Source organism: Grammomys surdaster, unplaced genomic scaffold (genome assembly GCF_004785775.1).
Source record: "Grammomys surdaster isolate TR1022 unplaced genomic scaffold, NIH_TR_1.0 332636, whole genome shotgun sequence".
In the NCBI taxonomy this organism is placed as follows: Eukaryota; Metazoa; Chordata; class Mammalia; order Rodentia; family Muridae; genus Grammomys; species Grammomys surdaster.
In genome coordinates this window covers 38,173-55,374 of record NW_021627861.1, presented here as the reverse complement: position 1 = coordinate 55,374, position 17,202 = coordinate 38,173, and the positions used below count along the sequence as shown (strand labels likewise).

Genomic DNA, 17,202 nt, shown 5'->3' with positions numbered 1-17,202 from the left:
GAACAGGTAATTTGTGACAATCCGGGCAGAAGATAGCAAGCACACTGGCAGAGACGGAAAGCAGCAGAGGATCTGGCAGATTCTGTATGTTTCATTGCCGAAGCAGAAATAGCCCTGGAAAATGGCTGGAGATGAAAACAAGGAAGCCCATTTAGGGTCAATATACTGGGCCCTTTCAGAAGGTCATTAATCCCATTCAGGAGGTCTCCAACCTCATAACCTAATGGTCTCCCCTGAGAGTTCATCTGTATGTAAATTTTTTAAAAACGTTACATATCCCCCCTCATGTCTTAAGTTTATGATTTTGTGTAGACCTGAATTTGTAGCTATCACCTATTGAATGTAGCCCAGTTGAACACTCCTTGGAGCACAAAGATATTCTTTGGACATAGAGGACCCAGGACCTATTGATGGAATGAAGTGGGGAATAACTGAGAAAGAAAACTCTACCCTCAGCAACATAATGAGTTGTCTGATAAGCCAAGGGCTATCTAATGAGGTGCATACCTAGAGGTGTCTGTGTGTGTGTGTGTTCCTCTGAAAAACATGTTGTACATCAAGAATTCCTTTTGAAATTCTACGAGACATCTAATATAGATACTGAGTTGTTGAAAAGGAATCTGGAAATTAAGAGTAGCAGGTAGAAGGGATATGAAATCAAGGATAGGAGAGACTAGAAGACAGAAAGAACAGAGGGTGGCCCTAGTGAATATTTAGTCGCCCTTGACCATTTGCAGTTAAGTAAAGAATTTGTAAAGTAGAATCAGGGGCTGTCAATGTGTTAGGAAGGAAACCAAGAGGGAAGTTGCAGTGATCAATAAGTTCAAATACTTCTATGAGGCTAACAGTGATAAGATTATCAAAGTGTCAATAGATTTCATGGAAGGAAGCAATAATGCTCTCTAGTGAGGCAGCTCATACTAGAGATGCTCAAGGAGAATTGAAGTAGAGAACTAGAGGTGTGGTTTTCCCATAACTCTTTAAAGCATGTTGATTTCAGGACTGTTGCGACTGCAGCATGAGTTCAAGGCCAGCTTGCATAATCTAGAGTTTTACTCAAAATATTAAGGGAAATGAGGGCTGGAGATAAAAACCCAATGGCAGAGCAAGAGCCTAGCAAGTGGAAGGCCCTGCTTCCACTCCTCAGCACTGCAATGTGCTATCCCCACATTTGCACACACAAAGGGAGAAGAAAAAGAATCCTCAAAAATTTCAAGAGGAGAAAAGGAATAGGGAGCTAAGACATAATTTGGTTTGTCATGGGAGGTGCCAGTATAATTCAGATCTTCACTGTCTCACCTGGAAATGCTTGGTTATGAAGCACTTTGTAAGTAGTTGGTGGCACGTGTCTACATGATAATGGTTTTAAGATATTGAGTTAAACAGAACATTATGACATTAACCCATCTGTTTAGTGGTATGTAGTCCATGAGGCTACTAGAAAAAAAAATAAAGTTATGTTTGTGGCTCACTTTACAGTTCTACTAGGTATTAATGGTCCAGGGAGTCAGGTATAGGGACCTAAGGTTCCTTTGTTGGTGGAAGGAGAAACCCTGTAAACAGCCTGGTATATTTGAATGATTGATGTGGGAAGAAAGCCAAAGGCTGGAGGAGAGCCATCAGGGAAGCTTGCTGGTCTAGTAGCAAATTATTCTAGGTCTCCCATGGCCACAGAAAAATTCCCATTGCACAGCTCATGACCCAGGGAAGGACATAAATGGCAGATAATGAATTTTTGAGGAGACTGTTGTACCCAATTAAGAACAATGGGTTGGATTCCAAGTGTCTTAGGCAAACATTTCTTAAATTTGAATGCATAGATACACAGCCTGGGACCAAGTTTGTAAACTGTAGATTCAGAACCTGGGTCTGGGGTGAGGCTTGAGAGTCTGCACAGACTCAACACTAGATCGTTGATGCAAGTACTTACGTTTGTCCTGTACCACACTGAGAGGAGAGGATCAAGCTGAGCAGATGTCAAGAGCGGTCCTTCAACTATGTGATTCTAGGATTCTATTACCTGAATACTTCTTAGGTGCCCGAGTCTCTCTCCTCCTCCCTCTGTCTCAGGGAGGGAAGACTCAGAGCTTCACATATCCCAGCCTTGCTTGAATCTCTACTTCCTAAGGACTGGCTAGCATCACAAGCTTGTACTACCATTCCTGGTTTATTTTGCAAGGATAGAGCCCAGAACTTCATGCATGCTAGGCATGCACCCTACCAACTGAGTTATATTTCCATTCCCATCCCTACCCCCGTTTACAGGAGAAGCAGAGCAGAGAAAATATGCAGACACAGATTGAGATGGGAAGACAAACAGCATCTAACACTGGACCAAAGAGTAGGAGAAGTGGCGGATGCTAGAGATGTGCTGAGGCTTACAGAGAACATCTCTCAACATACACAGTTTTGAACTGGGTTAGGAAGGTGCGCTGGTGGTTGAGCCTCCCGAGAAGAAAGTCACTGCAAGGCCACACTCTTTTGTGAAGATTTCTGCACGTGCACAGCTTGTCCTGTCTGTGCTTTAGTTCCTGTCCCTCCCTACTGCCCAGTGATTTTCTTTGTCCTTCTGCTTTCTTGTCCTTCCTTGATGCTTATTTTTCTGCATTCATTTCTACCAAGAACTTCTTCTAATGACCAGTTTGGTGGATAGGAGGTCCTTAGACTCCAATAAAAATAAACCAAGTGATTTGGAGAGTGGGGGCAGCTCCACTTTTACAGGAACATTCTGTGGTCCACTCACAATGTTGGAATGGACTCAAACTGCAGCAACAAAAAAAGCATCAGGTGAAATTGTTTTTATAATATAATAGCAAAAGAGTCTGAGGAAAAAAAACTTGAAAAATACAATTGTTTTAATGGCAAGGTTAGTTATAGTTTTATTTAATTTTCATATGTTTTAAAAAGACAGTTCGTATCACAGTTATAATTTTGTATTTATGATTATAAATATTTAGTTTATAACTATACTATTATTAAAGAAACTATTTATTTATTTATTTATCTATTTATTTAAAAGGTCTCACTGTGGCCCAGGGTGACTCAAAGTCATGCTACCTCCTCCCTCAGCCTCCTGAGTCCTGGAATCATAGCCATGCCTGGCTAAGACCATTATTTGAGGTGAAGAGCACTCACTTACTTATAAAGCTTTACTGTGGTTAAATAAGCTGAGATTTTAAAACTATTTTGAGGTATATCATGTGAAAGTGTTCATTTCCCACTTTTAAAAGAATTTTAATGATTTTTAAAATGATGTATAGGTCTGTGTGTCTGTGGGGAGGGTATGTGCATATGAATATAGTTGCCCACAGAGGCCAAAAGAGGGCATTAATCCTTTGGAGCTGGAGTCATGGGCCACTCTGACTGGTGGCTGCTGCACACTGAACTCAGACCCTTTGCAAAGAAAAGTCCTTGATTTAACCATTGAGCCATCATTCCAGCCCTCAACGTGATCTTTTTTTTGATTGAGAGTTTAGAAAATTCATTCCTTTATTCTTTGGAGTCTACTTTATGTGACATCATGAGAAATGGATTAATCTGTAGGCTTTTTAAAATTAAAACTGCCAAGCTAACTTTCACTTTCATGCTTGTAGCATTAAACCTTAATATAAATTGAAAACAGGAGGTTTATATATTTAGCAACATTAACTATGTCATAGCAATGTCTGCAAGATCCATTTGATGCCAATTTATTATTTTAGGTGATGGCTAAACTTGAAAATCTTCAAACACCATGTAAGTGTTTGTTTTTATAGCTTCGGGATTTGTCATAAAACTTTGCAGAAACAGGGTCTAAAAATACAGCAAATTTGCAATGCTTTTAAATACAGACAAATGATTTTTACAAGAAACCAAGCTTTGGAAAGAGAGATTTCTCTTATTCAGTGTCACACAAGTGACAATTCATAGTATCTGAGCATTGGAAGTCTTTCAGAATCTTTTTTTCAGAGCTATTAGATGCATTTTTATCACTATCGCACAACTGAGGTTTCTAACCTGAGTGCATTTCAGTTTCTAACCTGAGTGCAAACCTGAATTAGTATTTATTTGTCTTCCTGCACAAGGAAAGTGTACAGATACATTTATCACAGAACATTTATAGCAGCATGTATTTGAAAGAAATGTGTATTTGGATATCTAATTAACTTTAAAAAAAACCCTCCAAGTCAATGAAATTGGATAATTTATTTGAATACCATATGCTGTCATTATGCATTTTTAGGCTCATTTGAAGACAACTGTAAAGCAACACTCGCTGCCTTGGAGTCGTAGATATCGGGCAGGAAATGCATGCACACATTCCCTTATTAGATGTGAACACTTCACACCCAACTTCCCTTGGTGCTAACCCTTGCCTTACACTACTAGATATCTGAGGTTTCTTGGATTAAATTATGTTTCAGTTGACTCAGGTTCATGGGGGCACCAGAGACAGGGGAGCTGGTTTCAGAGTCACTTGTTGACTCAAGGATTTTGGGCAAATTATTAATTATAAGCCTCTCTCCTCATCAATAGACTGGACATCATAATGGTTCTTTCTCAGAATTATTTTGTGGAGATGATAAGTGTCTACAGAAGATTTGGTACAATGCCTGGAACTAGGAATCTCTAAGGAGTAACTCAGAAGCCTTAGTAGCACCTGCATGGCTCCAGCCCACCACAGGTAGAATATGTTCTCGAGCTTTCCACTCCTCATTAATTTGTCTCCTTCCTACCTCCTGCTTATCTCCTTCACACTTTCTTCTTTTTAAACTTTCCTTTCTCACAAAAATTGAAGCCTAGCCATTGTGTAGTGCAATGAACGAATAATCACTTAATATATTATTCCTGTTAGGGAAAAAACAAGAGTCCAATAAGAATTGAGTCCTTTGACTGAGAGAAGAACATTCCTGGGGTGGACTCTCAGGTAGTGGTGAGCTGGGAAAAGGTGTTAAAACAGCTCAGAAGCCTCTGACAACTCTGGGCAGTTACCTTGTTTGCAGCCCACAGTGCATGCTGGCCCAGGTTCAGGGATGGAGGGAGACGAGCCTTGGGCTATGTGTCTGTTGAGTGCTTTAAAGGCTGTATCCAGGGCTACCATTATACACATCAGAATACTTAAAAACAGGTGGGAGTGCTTCAGGCTGGCTGAAAAACAAGAACTAAAACAACAGCTAAAATATAGAAAGCTCCACTCTCTCTAGCACTTTTGGTCCCAGGCCATTTGAGTAAATGACAGTCAGTCTGTGAGAGGATTTTTACAAAATCTGGAATCCTGTTATACTATAAACGGTGCTCCCTAGAGTCTGGCCTCACCACCTTCCATCCTCCTCTCCTGATGTTTCTTAGTTTGATCACCACTTAGCAGCCACACTGATTTTCTTCCCTTCTTGCTTCATCCTAATTGCTAAGCTTGGATCAATGAGTGGGCTTTGCTCATTCCTTCATTTTCAGCCATCTTTGCTGACTTTCACAAGGCTGGATCCCTCTAAGATTCTGTCTCAATTGCCAAGTTGATGTGATTTAGGGTAATCTGGGAACCAATCTCTGGCACATCTGGGAGGGAGTTTCCATGTTAGGTTAATTAAGGTCGGAAGGCTCCTCGTAACTGTGGGTGGCACCATGCCCCGGCCGAGGTCTTGGAATGAATGACAATGAGCAGCAAACCTGCACACCCACAGTCATCTCTCCCTACTTCCTCTTGGCGGACATCACGTGATCAGCTGCCCCAACTTCCGTGTCATGGTGGACTGTGCACTCAAACCTAGAACCAAAATACCCTACCCCTGCTGTTGTCAAGTATTTTGTCTTAGCAATAAGGAAAGTATCTAACATACTCCTTGGACTCCTAAACCCAAGCCCCACAAGTTGTTCTATCAGAGCAGTTCTCAACCTTCCTAATGCTGTGGCCCTTTATAATTGACTCATGTTGTGGTGACCACCAACCATAAACTATTTTGTTGCTACCTCATAACTGTAATTTTCCTGCTGTTATGAATCTTAGTGTAAATATCTGATATACAGGGTATCTGTTATGTGACCCCTGTGAAAGGGTATTTAGACCCCAAAGTGGTCTTAACCCACAGGTTGAGAGACTATTGCATCATCCTATGTTGTCTTATTGTTCTGTGATGCTCTTGCCTACTTGTATGTTTATGGGTCCTCTGATCCTCTGACTGTCACCCTATCTAGATATAACTTCTGTGTTTTGTTTGTTTGTTTGTTTGTTTGTTTGCCATATTCTCCATGCTTGAATCAAAGAACACTCAACACGCATTGTTGACTGAATAAATGCAAGGACCAAAGGGAATATTTGCTGAAGGACTTCTTAGCACAGAGATAGATGTGAGCATCTGACAATCTTCCCCAAACAGAAAATGCCTAGTAAACTCAACTAATGTTAAGAGAAATATGGAGTGTGTTTTAAATAGCAGAGGCTTTAGGAGGATTTTCCCAGTGGAAATCTCTATTCAAGATGATGTAGATTTTTCTCAGTGGCCATGGTAAATTTTTCTACTACCTGTTTGAAAAGGTAGATATTCGCTATAATTTACAAAGAAATTTCTTTGTGGTTGACAAAAGAAAGACTGAGTTGAAGGGTTAGTTCCACATGTGGCTGTCGAGGAAAGATTGAGAAAGTCTCCATTCTTTTACAAACTGGGTCTGGAAACTTTACCATGTACTGTGAGTCCACAGATAAGCCTATAGTTATCTGTGATAAGCCTAGAGTTATAGTTATGCTGTGCACCTGTGAACTTGTCCTTTTGTCCTTTTGTTAGACTCATTCTTCGTCTATTAGAATTTGGATTCCAAGCCTCCTAGTGATCCTTCACATTGTGTATGTATGTATGTATGTATGTATGTGCGTATGTGTGTATGTGTGTATGTGTGTATGTGTGTATGTGTGTATGTGTGTATGTGTGTATGTGTGTGTTTGTGTGTTTGTGTGTCCGTGTGTGTGCATGTGTATGTGTGTGTGTGTGCATGTGTATTTGTGTGCCTGTGCATGTGATGATTCCATCAAAAGGTCTAGATTTCTTTTCTTTAGCTGCCTATCAACTCTAGTTATTGTTGACTGCCTGGATCACTGGTCAGGCCTTTGCTGTTGGTAGAGTCCAGAAGCCCATGCTGGGTGTTTCTTCTACCACAGGAGGAAAGTGCTACAAGTCAAAGACTCAAGGAGGATGGGATAAAGCAGGCCTAGGATAAAAATCCTCTGTTTCGGTAACTTGGTAAGACCAACTATTTAATAGAGAAAAGAAATTTACCATTTAATAGGTGAACATGCTGACTTGAAGCATTTTTAAAACATTAAGGTTACACTGTTGCTTCTTGGTCCAGCTACCTAAGAGGTCATGCAAAAGAAGATAGAATCTACAGCCTGACTTCCTGGGGTGGGATTTCTAGTTCCACAGCTTAAGTTCCATGTGATTCTGAGCAAGGCATTTGATTTTTCTGTCCTTAGGCTTGCCCATCGATGGCATGACCATCCTACCACGTAAGTGCTTACAGTAACACATCAGCAGCACTTAGTTCAGCACCAGTGAAGGGTTTGCTCTAGCTTGTCTCTTACTCCACACCTCCAATTAAAGAATGAAAGAAAAGTCTTCCATCTGCAAAGTGTCTACTGATAAAGCGCAGGATTTGACCCTAAAAATATCCTGCCATGATTGGTAGCAGTTTGTCCTTCGGTTACTGATGACTACTTACAGGTCAAGGTCATGTAGCTAATACATGGCTGACTTCTAACTGGAACCTAAGTCTTTGGACTCTGAGGCTGGTCCCTTCATTTTTGCAGTGTGTAGCTGGTACCCCTGAGCACAATCATTTTTCATATTTTTGAACAAAATTGTTGCTTTAAGGAGATAAATCCTTAGAGGCATTAGAGCCAAAAATCGCCTGTCTAACTCAGCACAAACGTGTGTCTTTTTAAAAATAACATCTCTGTGCATTCTTTGAAAATTTTATGTATTTACAGAATATACTTCGGTCATATCCATCCACCATTACCTCCCTTCAAATTCTCATAAAGCGCTTTATCCTATCTCGCCTCCCCAAGCTCATGTCCTCTCTTTTTCAGTAGTTTAGAACAAAGGAAAATTTTCATTTGAATTTAAAGCAAATTCCTGTGATGTTTCTGACTCACTTTCATATATTTCCAATGTGAATGCGCACACACACATACACCCATAGAAATAAACAAACTCGTAAATGCATTATTGTTTGCTGCCTCTGCTAAGCAAAATGTCAAAGCAAGACAAATGGTCCAGTGGAGAAAGTTAGTTTTCCAAGTCCTTTCAGTTGGAAATTCAGAATTCTAGTAGCTGTATTGGAAAGATACTTCTATTTATTTTTAAACATCATGTCCACAATTTAAGGATTATCTTAAGTCTCCTGCCAAACATGTTTCTCAAGCCCTGGTGTTCCTATTAAGAGAGGTTCAGTTTGGCAAGGTTAATGGTGACGCCTTTGAGTAATTATGTAGAACAAAATAATGAACACCATTTCATAGTTTAATATCATCCCCCATCAATATACTTTTTATTTTCATTTTTTGCCCATCACAGAGAGAAAAAAATCAGAGATTTAATTTGATTTACAGGGAGAAAAACAACACTAAATGTACTTTTTTCAGTCGGGGGATGGGGCAAAGAGAAAAAGGCAGCCAGCTGGTTTTCATCTATCTGCCATAATTCTCTGTTTAGTTTACACTATTAAACTCCAGTGCCTTGCTTTCATCTTAACTGTTATAGTATGCCTTATTGCAGATTCTAGCATGTCGCATCCTGATAGGGTTTCAGACTTTGGCAAAGCACCATCCCTCACATTGGTCGTTGCCATATGGGTAGTAAATGCATCCAGCATTTTTTCGTTGGCGCCTGCATCATTATGTTTTGCCACCACTGCTTCTTGAGTTTTCAGCAAACCACTGTGGATACGATGGTTTGAAGATATCAGGAGGATCTGTGTTGATTTGTACACAGCCAGGTCCTTGTTAGGACCTTCTGGTCCTGTAGATGACCTAACATCTGCTTGTTGAAGGTGGCAAGGAGGTAGTGGGAGCAGAGAAACCATCAGGAGAAAGCAGCAGAATTCGAGGGCAACCAAAGCCAGGGAAGCTGCTTTTCAGGAGCCTCTCAACCCCGGGGGGCCAGAGGAGTGAACCGTCTGACCTACCTGATCTGTCTTCGTTCTGTGAGTCACATCTTCTGCACAGTGCTGGGATGGTCTTGAGAGATGTGACTGAATACTGAATGGGAAGAGAGAGGAAAGAGGGTGTAAAACAGACATTTGAAATGAAGGCGTTCATTCCAATCATCAAGAAAAAAATAAATAAAACAGAACAAAGCAATGAGACTTGAGTACAAGATGAACATACAGGAAGCAGAACTCATTGTAATCTGACGGCACCCAAAGATCTGCCTGCAAGCACCTCAGCAGACACAGTGAGAAGGAAGCCTGGCAGCTCTTATTAATGGACAGAGTCAGACACACCCAACAGATTCTGTCTCCCGTCATTTCTAACTGAATGATGTCAGAATTACTGAACCTTGAGCATTTCCAGAAGATACTATTTGTTTCCTCAACCCCCAGAGTTAGCTACAGGAGAGGAAAACCTGGAGGAGAAACTTTTGGCTTCCTCAACATCCAGGGACATGCCTGTGCTGGTGTGGACCACACTGCACAAAAATCCAAAGCTGGGACTGGAGAGATGGATCAGTGGTTAAGGGCACTTACTGCTCTTGCAGAGGAGGCTGGTTCAGTTGCCAGCTTTCATGGTGGACCACAGTTCCAGGGAATCCAATGCCCCCTTTTGGTCTCTGCAATGCATATCCTCACACACATGACACTAAACACATCTTTTTGTTTTAGGGTCCAACAGTTACGGTGTGCTGCAGATTTTACTGTGCCTATAGTCTCCGTGGCAAACACACTGAGATTGTCATAAAAAGCAAGAGGAGCATAGGTCTGTTTGAAAGCTCTTCTTTTCCAGAGACAGATTAGTGTGGATGGGAAGACACCACCTTTTAGTCTCTGTCCCTGCATCAGTCCAGGGCTGGCTATTAAGATAAAAAATTATGACACTGGAGGAGCAAAAATCAGGAGAACTAGAACAAATGTAAATCAATAGCCATGATTTATGGTGTCTCCATTTTGTACCTATCAATCTGTCTCGAGAGAGGGATGTTTTCAAACAAAATAAAGAGACCGAATAGAATAGGAAAGAATAGGATGAAGCCTTTCGTCGAAGCTTAAGTCAGAGACTATCTTCAGTCACATTCACATTTTAATCCATAAAATACAATTAGCTCAGAATATTTTGCTCTGTGTCTCTAGGAACAATGGACACATATCATGAATTACTTTTCCACTGAAAAATCTGAGGCGACTGACAAAAGAAAAATACTTTAATCTAAAAGAAAAATGGCCAGGGGAAAGCCATTAGGATTATTCTAGCATCACAAGTGAGTGCTGTATAATTAGAATTCATTTTTCAATGCAAAGGGACTTTAGTTGGTGTGATGTTGATAGATAGACCTCCAGGGCTCCCACAGAACATCAGCAAAGCAAGACAGAGGGAGTAGGCGCTTGCTGCCATTGTCAGTTTGCCAACTGCTTATCACAAACAAATTAAATTTCCAGTATTTCTAAATGAAAAATGAAATCTCAGAAGACTAATTAGAGAAATTATTCTTACCTGTCTGATGCAATAACATCCTGTTTATGCAGCCATTCCTCAGAGACTGCAGGTGCTTCAGCAAATATGCTACACACAGATGGAGGAGAGGAGGGCTCTTAAGCCAGTACTGAACCTCAAGACAGTTTTCCCTTCTACGACATCATGCTTCTGCAACGCACATGCATGTGTGTGTTTGTCTGCATGTATGTGTGTGTGTGTGTGAGTGTATGTGTGTGTGTGTGTAGGGGGGTCAGGGATAATTTAGATGGAGAAGCTTCATCTTGTTCATCTTGGTAGTAACAAGGTACCTTAGATTCCTGACCAAGCATGAGGTCTCAACGGAATCTGGTAGCTTTTTGAAGCCAGCTGGTGCAGGTTATATAATTACACAGTCTATAATTCAATTAAAATTAGGCCTTTGTTTAGGTTGCTGTACCCCATGAAACACCCTTTGGCAAAGTCTCACCATCTTTCCTGTTTTCCAGCCTTCCCTTAAACCCAAGTCTCTCTTTCTCTCCATCTCCCTCTCCTCCTCTCTCTCCCTCTCCTTCACCCCTTCTCTCCCCCTCTCTTTCTCCCTCTCCCTCCCTATTTCTCACTCCTCTTCCTCCCTTTTTGGCTCCTCCCCCCCAAGTCAACATTTTAGAAAAGAGAAAATTGATTGATTATATTTAAATATGGCAACAATACACTCAGCAAGGGTTTCTCATTGGGCTTAAAAGATATATACTCCATTAAAACAGGTGAACTGCTTTCTTCATCCCAGGCACATGTATCCCAACTGTCACCTAAAAGCCACGCGCACTCACATCTCAGCTTTATCAACTGCAGTTCCAGTTCTCCCTCTTTGGCTGCAAAGTGGAAAGTGAGCTTTAGTTTGCTTAGGCTGCTTGGCTGGAGTGTAGAGAGAGTATCCCCACAGAAGCTAGGCATGAGGTCACACGCCTGTAATCCTAGCACTTGGGTGTCAGAGGCAGGCAATATCCAAGTTTACAGCCAGGGTAATCTCTCTCTATAGCAAGTTCTAAACCAGCCAGGGTATGACACACTGAGCTCCTGCCTTGAAAGAAAATAGCAGCAGCAACAACAACAATAAAACCCCAAACAAACCAATCAAAACCCAAACAAGAAAACAAAGAGAAAACAGTCAGGGAGGGTGACATACAGGCTGTGGTTTTGCCCATGGTGAAAAAGGACTGTGTGTGTGTGTGTGTGGGGGGGGGTTGTATGTATGTATGTATGTATGTATGTATGTGTGTGTTTGTGTGCTTGTGTGTATGTCTTTGTGTGTGTGTGTGTGTGTGTATGTGTATGGATGTGTATGTGTTTGTATTTGTGTGTGTGTGTATGTGTGTGTATGTGTATGGATGTGTATGTGTTTGTATTTGTGTGTGTGTGTATGTGTTTGTATGTGTATGTATGTAGGTACACATTTGAATTCTTCACATCACAACCACTAAGAAATAATGACCCTGAAGACAGAGTGATGAGCTGCTTCTGGGAATAGAAATAAAAAACACAGAAAACTAAGAAAAAAAATTAGTGTCAGCTGGAAAATTATGTAGTTTGGGGGAATTCTCAGAATGCATGGAATGTCCTATTCAGCCGTGACATTGTCTATGCGTTCAACAAATCTTTCACTTTTTATAAAGACACAGTAAGAGAGTAATTTGAGGACTTATTTCTGTACATAACAACACTGCAAGGGGCGACTTAAAGCAATAGAGTGATTTAGGGATGGCTGCCTTGTGGTTGGAGGAGATGCACAGGATTTTGTGTAATTTACAAAAGCAACTTGCATTTTCATTCTTGCATATTTGAGAATGAGCCCATGACCCAGTATGTCTCTCTTACAAGAGTCCATTGTGCTACCATCTGGAAGCTGGAATGGAAAGCTTCCCAGACCAATGATGTCCCAATTCTCAGGACAGATGGCCTTCTATAAGGAACTGTCAGATGGCTAACCTAACTCATTCATATGGCAGTTACTAGTAGTAACTCCTGCCACTTTGGACTGAACAAACCAAGACCAATTCGTCCTCCATCTGCTTAGCCTCCAACCCAGATGTGTAGCCTGTTCTCTTGATACTGTTGTTATCTATCCTTGAGTAATGCAAAGGGGAGAGGGCTTTCAGTTATCTGAGAGGCGTTTGCTTTCCTTTTACTATTTCTCCTAACATCTCCTTTTTCTTGAATCCTTCCAGAGGTTATTGGCTGGAGAAACAGCTCCTTCTATTAAATCTTTACTACTCCTCCATGTTTCAAGAATTTCTGGTAAGGCTGACCAATTTCCCCAACTGCTTCAATGCCCCTGTAGAACAAAGTCTATTCCTCTGTTCCTTTAATCCTGGAGTCCTTGTCTGCAATGCTTTCTCCTATGGAGTGCCACTGTCCCGTAAACTCAGCATATATTCTGCCTTCTCCAGGAAGCCCCAGGTCAGCCCTTATTAATGTTTCTCTTTCCTGCCCTCAGGAAATATCTGCAGTGTCTTTACCTTGGCTCTATTCTCTGTTGAACTAGCAGTTCCCATATGCAAAAGAGAGAAAGGACACTCCCTTTGACTTGAATATACACATGGCAGATAAGGGGGATTAACTGCCTGAAATATCAACATGTACACATCCTGGGCAGGATCCTGTAATGTTCAAAAGTTTAAAAGCTTTAAAGTTTCGGTAGTTAGTAGAAATTTCTTCTGAGCATTCATACTGGCGTTAGAATTGATCAGTTTTCTTTAGTTCAAATTTTACTTGAGCATGTCTCTGTTTCAAACCCTTCAGTGACTATGGAGGATGTACATAGGAGAGACCATGGCCTCAGTATGGCATAAGATCAGCCTCACCTTTTACTTGCATTCACTTCTCTTTGTGGCAACATTACATTTTTTATAGTTCCCATCTATTGGTTTTCCTGTGTCTTTATGAATGCTACTCTGTCTACCCAGAATGCCATTCCTCCATCCCATTTCAACAGAAAAACTCTCTTTAATTCTTCCAGCCTTCCCTGGGCATCATCTCCATAATATCCTATCGGACTCTCCCAGACAGAATGAATGTCAGCATTCAAAGCGTGCTCTCTGGAACAGTAGCATCATGCCTTCCAGGAATTCCTTGGACAATAGATTCTTGGGAACCTCTCTAAAGCTACTGAATTCGGCCCATTTATGTTGGGTCGATCCATTGGCCTTTAACAAGGCATCCAGATGATTCAACACACATCAGAATTCATGAAGGTTCATCTTAATTACACACATAGGATCTTGTCTCTGTATTTATGTAAATGCTTTCATTACTTCTTTTGGTGGTAGAAGATATTTTAGTTACCTAAGCTACTTGGTGTTTATTGAACTGTATTAAATGAATTCCTCTGAGTAGCCCATGACTTAGTAGCCATGATAACAGCAGTTAATATTTATATAAAAGTAATCTTAGGAAAATTTATAATTATAAATCTAGTGATGCAGTCACAGCACATTCAAAAGAACAAAATTCTCACACTATTAACATGACAGCTGGCAGTTGTTCTTCTGTGTACAGGACAAAGAGTTGGAGCCAGAAGATCAGAATTACTGCATGGCTTCAACACATTTATTATCTCTGTGGTTCTGGACAAATAAATTATTTCATATCTTCAGAACTTGGTTTTCTTATCTATAGAACTCAGGTACCTATTATAAGATAACGAAGCTGGACTTATTTTGAAAACTGATAAATACTCCTAAAATGCTTGTCTCTTCTTTCTAGCATGTTTTCTGTGAGACTTTCCTTCCTCCTCTTCATTACTCTCAGGACTCTAAATTCAGGACTACAAGAGAGAAGCAGGAATGAGCTGGGGCTGAAAATGCAAAGACCTATGCATCAGCCTATCTCTCTACCTTATGGGGCTCCTCTTAACTCTTTCCTCACTCAACAGAGTTCGTAGATGAGGGTGGACACTGAACCTTTGTTTCTCACACTGCAGTTGTTTGATGCCAACCTTATATGTGCCAGGTCACAGCAGTCAGTTTTATCCCTTTGCCATGTAGAACACATTGAACATGCATGGGATTCATAACGACAGAATATTACTTCTACATTGCTCTATGGGAATCTCTGACCAGCCTAGATATTGTTTAGGACGAAAAAACATTGGCCTTTTTAGTCCTGCAAACCAGAGCCAGTTAGGCGAGCAAGCAGACATTACTCAAGTGGTAATGAGCCACAGAAAACAAAAGAACATCCCAAGCACATTTTTCAAGCTAGAGATTTTTAAATAACCGAGGTTCTATTACGTTTCCAGAGAGGGGGATGGGAAATGAGCCATTCATTTAAACTCTCACAAGGTTCATGGCTTCTCAGAGCAACCCAGAATTCAGACAGGTACTTCAGGCAGCCACGTGGCAGAACCAGAGCCTTCTACATTAGCAAAGCTGCCTGCCAAAGCAGCCACATAGCTAAAGAGAGATTTTCTGAGCTTAACACTATTCTTTCTAAAATGTCCTCTTCAAAGGTCTGCCTACCAACGGAGAAGCATGACTCCACAGAGCTCTGAAGATATGGCACAGAAGTCCATTCCTGTATCACTACTTTCTGCTCCCATTTCTCAGGGCTCTTGCCCTGCCAACTCCCCTGTTCCCCCCTTCCCACACAGGCTCTCTCCTCAGACCCTACAAAATGAATAAGCTTCCCCTCATATCAGGATTCTCTGCCTCCCTCAATGGACACCAGCTTTCCTACTTTTGGGCTCATCAGCCTCCTTCTCTGAAAGACTCGCTTTTGTTCTCGCCTCTGTTTCTTTATTTCTTCGTTTAGTGTTGTAGCTTCATGGAGTGGCTCTTATAGTGATAGGTGGCAAACTCTGTGGATACTGAACTTTACAGTGAACATTTTCTTGGGTTTTGTTTTAATTCCTAAATTCCTGATCTCTCTTGGGGCCTTCTTTTTCCTCCTTTATTTCTGAAAACTCCTTTTCAGCTCTTTTCTTTTTTCTTTTTTTCCTTTTCTTTCTCTTCCTTTTCCTTCCCTCCCTCCCTCCCTCCCTCCCTCCCTCCCTTCTTCTTTTTTTAGATTATACTAAATGCAGGCTTATTAGGAAGCTGCTCTTGGGTGGGTGAGTTCACTGGTCCCAAGGAAGAAAGCCAGGGAAGTCACCATGGGTGGCGGGGGAGAGGAACCATGCATGTACAGAGAGAAAAGGGGGGGGGGAGGAGGGAGAGAGAGGGAGAGAGAGTTCAGTTTCTTTGGTAGACGCTTTACTTTTCCAATCCTCACTTAGGATCAGTCCTTTCTGTGGGACAATCTGCTCTTTCAACACTACATTTCCTCAGGAGACTTAACCTATATCTCGGTTTTTGTCACTAACCCTCCCTAGAGTCATGGCAGACAGTCCACATCTTCCTGTAACTGCACCACTCTCTCTAATTATATTTCATTTTACCAATTAGGGTCCATTAACAAGAATTACTGCAATCAATTCTCTTCTCACATGCATACACTTGACTTTTTCCAATGGTTTCTTGTTTTTATTATATTTGTCAAGATTTGAAAAAAGTGACACAGTTCTTGTAAGCCTTTTATGCTAGATATTGTCTGTGGCTGGTATGGAAAAACTCAACAGCTCTTTCTGATCAGTATTAAGGGTAGACTAGGAATTGCTGTATTATACTATTTTATGTAATTAATTCAATATGTGGTTGGGCAACATTTGAAGGTCCACATTGGGAAAGGGAGTTTGGTAAGAATGCCGAAGGACCCCCTCCTACTGTGAGGACATGGATGTCAAGAGCCCTCAGTGGCATGTCTAAGGATGACTACCAGGCCCAGCAGAAGTCACCTTCAAAGAGATGGCTACACACGTGACTTCTGGAGGCAAACTACCCACATTATGTCCATTATGTTTTCATTATTTCTTGGTAATCTCAGTTCTTTAATCCCATTGGTAAAACTGAGTAATTTCAATGCCCAAATAGAGTGGGAATGTGAAGACCCTGAGCTGATACTGTAAAGCATGAGAATCCTATCTGGTGTCCAGTAAGTGTCCAACAAATGCTAAGTACCATGATTACTTACATTTAGAGTCTCAAAAAACGCTATAAACTTAAGTCTACATAATAATAAATATTGAAAAATTATGAATGATGAAACAGTTTAAATACACATTTATCTTGCAGTCGGGTAGCTGGCCAGTTGTGGACCTTGTGCGACATCAGTGCTTGTCTAGCATCAATTGTGAGTCACGAGACAATCATCACCAATACAGAGACAGCCAAGCATAGTGATGGTTATCTCGATGTGACTTCACATGAAGTTAACCTGACATTTCACAGGTATAATACATATATTACAGTCTATGAAACATAACAGTTTATTTGCTATTATAAACTCTCTGAGAGTACCAAGTTTATATTACTTTTCCAAACCTAGAACTGTGCCTGGAACACTGTTGATGTTTAATAAACACTTGCTGACTAGATTGGCAAAATAGTTATCTATGACCAAGTAGTTTGTATAAATAAGCTGCATAGTCAGTCTAATAAATACTATGGCAGTCTGGCAAGATGAGGACT

The 17,202-nt window shown here is 40.9% G+C and overlaps 1 protein-coding gene across 1 annotated transcript in view; it reads right to left on the bottom strand.

Annotated features, from left to right (window-relative positions):
- Positions 1 to 17,202, bottom strand: part of LOC114616596 (synphilin-1) — a 68,629-nt gene that overhangs the window by 45,932 nt on the left and 5,495 nt on the right. The window contains exon 2 of the mRNA XM_028762024.1: positions 9,157 to 9,229. Coding sequence (XP_028617857.1) covers positions 9,157 to 9,229 — 73 coding nt within the window. The remainder of the gene's footprint in view (positions 1 to 9,156; positions 9,230 to 17,202) is intronic.